The sequence below is a fragment of the Vitis riparia genome, chromosome 16 (genome assembly GCF_004353265.1).
Source record: "Vitis riparia cultivar Riparia Gloire de Montpellier isolate 1030 chromosome 16, EGFV_Vit.rip_1.0, whole genome shotgun sequence".
In the NCBI taxonomy this organism is placed as follows: domain Eukaryota; kingdom Viridiplantae; phylum Streptophyta; class Magnoliopsida; order Vitales; family Vitaceae; genus Vitis; species Vitis riparia.
In genome coordinates, this window is record NC_048446.1 from 4,782,319 (window position 1) to 4,788,540 (window position 6,222).

The 6,222-nt window shown below is 29.0% G+C and overlaps 1 protein-coding gene across 1 annotated transcript; it reads right to left on the minus strand.

Annotated features, from left to right (window-relative positions):
- Nucleotides 1–504: 504 nt before the first annotated feature.
- LOC117933169 (putative pectinesterase 63) lies at nucleotides 505–3,564 on the minus strand. The gene is made up of 3 exons (XM_034854563.1): nucleotides 3,471–3,564; nucleotides 841–1,028; nucleotides 505–750 (listed from the first exon to the last, which is right to left on the minus strand). The coding sequence occupies exons 1-3, from the start codon at nucleotides 3,562–3,564 to the stop codon at nucleotides 505–507; spliced, it is 528 nt and encodes a 175-aa protein (XP_034710454.1).
- Nucleotides 3,565–6,222: the final 2,658 nt, after the last annotated feature.

Below are 6,222 nucleotides of genomic sequence, written 5' to 3' on the forward strand. Positions count from 1 at the left end.
AGTCTATATGCAACATCTATCTAGACTATGTTCAAATCAGGAAAATCAAGTTTGTAGATTGTATCATGCTCTATATATGCTTAAGAAGGCATCACATGCTTCCATGATTTATTTATTTATTTATTATTATTATTATTTTATGAAAAACCCTTATGTTTCAGTTTTATGCATTCAATGTAATCAAGGAAATTTGTTGTTGCTTGTCTATGTGCATGACATGGTGGTTACAAGAAATAATATAGATGGAATAAGAGACATCAATGTCATCTACACAATTAATCGACATGTATAACAACTCAAGGACATGAAAATTGAAGCGTTATCTATCTAATAAAACAAATGACTCACGTATCTCTCTTATGCACACATGTTACCAAGCATTCTAATTTCCTCACTTTACAAGGGGTTTTACCCTTGTTTTTTGGATGAATCTTCTCTCTTTCATCATGTTACATTAATATATGTCTGTTAGAGAAAACAATAATGAAAGAGAAGGAGTAGTACTTACGAGTCACGTTCAGGTTGGACGTTATCGGACCATCCTAAAGGACTGACAACAGAACTCATGAAGGTGTATGAAAACACCACCCTCGGTCTACTCATCCATGCCCACCCTAAGAAAGTGTTGCCGCCAGTACCTGACAAGGTGCAGTGGACGAATGAATATCCATTGTCCTCTGATTCAAGGTTCCTTGCCTGCGCTGTGATCACTGAAAATCCGCCGTCTCCCTTGGTATGTAGCTCAGTGCTCTGCACCAAAACAACGTTTTCACCAACAGTTGGCACCCCATATATACTTGTGAAATTATATTGACTGCGTCTGCAGTGCCAAAAACTTACCAAATACAAAGATTTTCCACTTCCAAATATGTAGTCCACAGTGCCTTCAACGTAGCATTCATGGAAAAAATGCCTGCCCCTATCATGACATAGGGTGTCCTGAAAACCGATCAGCCTGCAGTTGTAAAATGCAGCCTTATCGCCTGACACCCTCAGTGCCACCCCCTGGGCTCCCTTTCTTTTTCCATCTGGTCTTAACCATTTCTTTCCCTCAAAACTATAATATGTTCAAAGCTCAATCCTTACCATTAAAATATAACAATTAATACTAATTTTTCAATATTCCACTGTTCAAAATCAACAACTTCAATGTCATTTTCCATGATAATTGATTTCATAGCATATGTATGAAAATTAAGCTCATTAAATGTTACAACAGACAAAGCTTGCAAATGAAGATAAAAAGGCACAAATACTGCAAAATATATAAAATGCTCACACGATTAATGCTTTGAGTTGTAAACTTAAACAGACAAAATTTAGATAAACATTAAATACACATTGAAGCTCTCTATGATATAACAATACACAACAATAAACAAAATTCATGCTTAATTTTAATTTCACATAATTAATAATTATATAATATCTAACTAAACATTTTTGTTATCTTTGAGTATACTAAACATATCAAATCGAGTATATTAATTAACCACAATCACATTCATAGATTATTAAATCAACTAATCAATCTTTGGGTGATTCTTAAGTATTTTATAACTAATGAACAACAATATGCCCATAATAAAAGAAAATGTATCTCATCATGTCATTTCAGTTATAAGCATGACATAATTATGGGTATGTAATTGAATTTATTCAATTTGATATACATGAGACATCCCATTTGATCACTTTGGTTAATACAAACAAATATGATATGAGTTTTAAATTAATTAAAACTTTAAGTCATGCTAAACCTTCATATCACCATTGTCTAAAATGAAACATACCAAATTAATAAATTACACATAACAATATATCTCACGGTATACTAATTTTCTTTCAAATCAATTTCTTAGATCTATAGTATATATATATATGAATCTAACAATTATGTTCATCTCATGAAACAAGTATATTACAAAATTTTAGCCTAAGAGAAATAAAGTCCATAAGTTGTTAATCCATAAGCCTAATAGTGTAGCATTCATCACAAGTCAAACATGTAATAAGAATGTAAAGTCATGACTACCTAATAGTCTTAGGTCATGACTCACCATAGGTCTTGTATTGCATACACATTAGTGCACTCACTATTTGAAATTCATTCCGATGACTTAGACCAATCATCCATCCAATTAGAAAACAGTACACTACAGTGTCAAATGGATTGCTATATCCATGAATTGGTTGTGAACTAATATCATTTACCTTTAAGGAATCCATGATTTGGATTTTATATGCAACTTTTGATACACCCAAGTCATATACGATGCAAAAGATGTCAACTAGGATGGTCCTAAAGTGTAATGCATGGAACAAATAAATAGAATGGGAAACTAAAATCTTATTAAATAAATAATAAATCCATAAATGTTGTACCATGTCATACTTTTAAAAGTTCTATTTTTGATGGTTAGCATTCCTTTTAGTGTTCATTTCAAGCTTAGCAAGAAATATTGTCCTACATCAAATGAAGAGAAAAAGAAGATGGAGAGTATTCCTTTTTCCTCAATTTTGGGGAATTTAGCATATGTCATGGTATCCACAAGGCCAAATACAGCTCATGTAGTTGGAGTTGTGAATAGGTTCTTATCTAATCCAGTAAAGATTCTTGTCTGATGTGGTTGGAGTAGTATTCCTTATTTCTCTTCATTATACATTATGTAGTGTAGCATATAAACAAAGTCATCTCCCGATTATCTATAGTGTATTTTTGTAAACATGAACTTCAAGATACTTGAAGCAATAAAATAGGAAAATCTTACACCACCTATATATGAATATGGAATAATATTATATATAGAAATACATCTAGTGTTAAGAAAACTAGAGAAAACTGGGAATGATATTTAAACTTAGCAAGAGTGGTAGCATCTTTTGGAAATGAACAAGAAATATACAAACTTTGTAAAAGCTTACTTAGAGGAACAATTTTACAGTTTTTTAGAAACATGTAACTAGAAAACAATAGTTACTTTCAAAAAAGTGAGAACTAATTTTACCATAACTTTATTTATGAATTTAATCAATCTATACTATCTAGGAACAACTCAAAAAAGTATAAATAAATACTCAATCTACCTTTATGAATTAGAACAACTTAAATTGTATAATTTATCTTATATAACTGAATATGAATAAAAACGATTTAATTTATAGTTTTTTGTTGCTTAACATGATGTATATAAACCATTAAAGATTAATTCTTATATTTTTAACTACTAAGTCTTGATAAGTGGTAAGATGAATATTTTTAAAAAGATATTATTTATATTTTTTAAATTTACAATTCCCAATAAACTTTTATTTCATATATTTTAGGGGCAAAATATTTTATTTTATTTTTTATTTGTTGTTCCAATAACCTAGCTTATATTAGAACTATTTGGTTATTGCTGTGTACACATAATACATAAGTAAAATGCATCAAATGTATAAAACATGCAAATGATAGCAGCCCTTACCATGAACTCCATTACTTAGTTGACCTAATCTTTTCATGGTTCGTGAAATCCATTCCTCACTTGCAAGCTCCACCACTGAAATCCCTTCATCCATTTTAGGAGCCCTAAACAGCATCTATAGATGATCATCATTGAAATAGATCTAGTAAAAATTGTTAACACAAGAGACATCCCTGTAGTATAATTTGTTGAAGAGTTTATATGCCTCCTAGAGTTTAGTGATCCATCCTATATCTTTGACTACTTTTGAGTTTGATTAGACATCAAGCCAATCCTTTTATACTAAATGTTTAAAGCAAATATATTCGGTGCAAATAAATTATATGTATAAGACAATTTTTTTATCTGCATGAAAGTGGATAAAGTTTGCAAGCAATTCATGTACTATGCATGCTAATATTAACTGATTGATTTATAATGATTCTGATTACATTGCTTGAAGGTGAATTTGCTTTCACATGATTTCTATTGATCTCGTTAATTAGTTTTGAATACTTTGAATATTCTTTGGAAGATCTCAATCTAAATTAGGGTTTGTTAAATTAATTTTTAGATAAAAAAAGATTAAAAATTTATGAATATGAATAGAGTTATTAATAAAGATCGGAAAGTTTGGAATATTCGAATTAATAGAAAGAAAATAAAAATAAAAAATCAAATTGGAAAGGGAAGAAGGATAGAGAGGTGTGCCCAATTATCAAAAGAAAACAAAGAAAAAAATGGAGAAGGATGGAGAGTTGATGCGTACAAAGGAAGTTAATAAATATATATATTATTGTGGAGGGAAATTAACTAGCACAGGGGAGTTGGTGTAGAGTTGTTGGAAATAAATAAATAAATAAATAAAAATCAAGTGGTAAAAAGTGGAAAAGAAAAATGTATTAGTATACTAATAATAGTTTTTGGTGTAAGTTTTAATTTAATTTAATCATATAAAAAATATATAGTTAGGGTCAAATTAGAAAAGAATATGAATTTTATAAAAATTTGGAAACTCACTAAATTAATTATTATTGATTCGGAAGTTGAAAATAATATTAATGCTAATAATGTTAATATAGGAAATTAATTAGAATTACTAAAACTAAATAAAATATTTTTAGGATTGTTAAAATATATTTTTATATAAATAATCAATAATAAATGTAGTTTATGATATTATGTTAGGTGAGGAGTAAATTTTTCAAGCTAAATTCTTCAAGATTTTGAGTATTTCTTCAAAGTAAGGGAAATTAATGCATATTTTTATAAAAAAATAATTTTCTTTTTATATTGTATTTTGAAATGTGTAAAACTATTATTTTTATCTTTACACATGGATCAAATGTATGTTTTGTATGGACAGTATATTCGAGTCTTTTCTTTGTTTATGAAAAATGAAAAATTGAGGAGATATGATGTTTTGTTTTGTATGTTTGAATTAATGAAATAAAGTGTTTGACTCTGGATTATATGGTCCTAGTCAACGAGTTATAATTGTTGACATTTCGGCCCTAGTCAACAAGTTATAATAGTTGACCTTATAGCCCTAGTCAACAGGTTATAATAGTTGATCTGATGACCCTAGTCAGCAAGTTATAATTGTTAACATTTGGTTTTGCTCACCTTAAATGGAACAAATTTGAAACTTGTTATTCAATTGTGAAGTCCCACTTAATTTGACACCATTTGTCATACGATAACTAGAGTAAAGATATTTTGAATGTATTCGATTTGGTTTTGACGAGAAATTGTTTGATGATAAATTGTTTTGAAATAGATATAAGAAAGTTTTGTTCAAAAGTTTGACTATATTAGCATTTTGAAATCAAAAGTTTTTATGAAAATAAGTATATGTTATATCTCCTATTTGCAAGCATGATTGAAAATGTTTGATCCATGAAATTGTATTAATGTTCCTTATTGGGCTTTGAGCTCATCACCCTTTGTTGATAATCTTTTGGGTAACCTTGGTTCGGGTGAGGAGTGACAATTAGGAGGGAAATTTGGTTTTATTGGGACATTTGTTTAAACTCTCTTTATTTTGGACATTGTTTAGATGTTAAAACTTAATTCTCGTTTCAATTATTTTGAGTTTGAAGTTTTTTGGACAATAACACTTTGGTTGATGTATTAGTTTTTTTTTTTAAAAGTTGATACTTGGAGATTTTAGAATTTTGTCCTACTACTTTGAAAAAAAATTTGGTAATTGGTAAATTTCCAGTTACAATATGAATGTTTGTATCGTTTCCACTTGAGCCATTGGGCTTGAGGTGTAAAAAAACCGTCATGCCCTTGGAGTGGGTTTTAGGGCGTGACATATTTGATTTATCATTTCGATTTTTATATAATAAATATGATTATACGGATGCTTTTTAATAAATAAAGAGGACAAAATATTGTTGAAATAAACCAAATAAAATGGATAATGAGCCCTAGAACTCTCTAAGAATTGAAGTTAGATGGCTCAAAGCCTTGCCAGACCTAGTTGTTCAATTATTCAATTGGAGTGGGCTCTCTTGGTTTTACCAGAGAAAAATAACTAGCAAGAAAATTATTATGATGGAAAATGGATGCTAAATATTGAGATATAATCAAATATAAACATATTCCTGTTGGGAAAACAACAACCACAAGCCACAAAACCCTAATCTTAATTTCTAAAAAACCAATATATATTTATACACACACACACACACACACACATATGTATATATATATATATATATATATCACAAAATTGTTATTAGGTTGAGCAATATTTGGGTTTCAA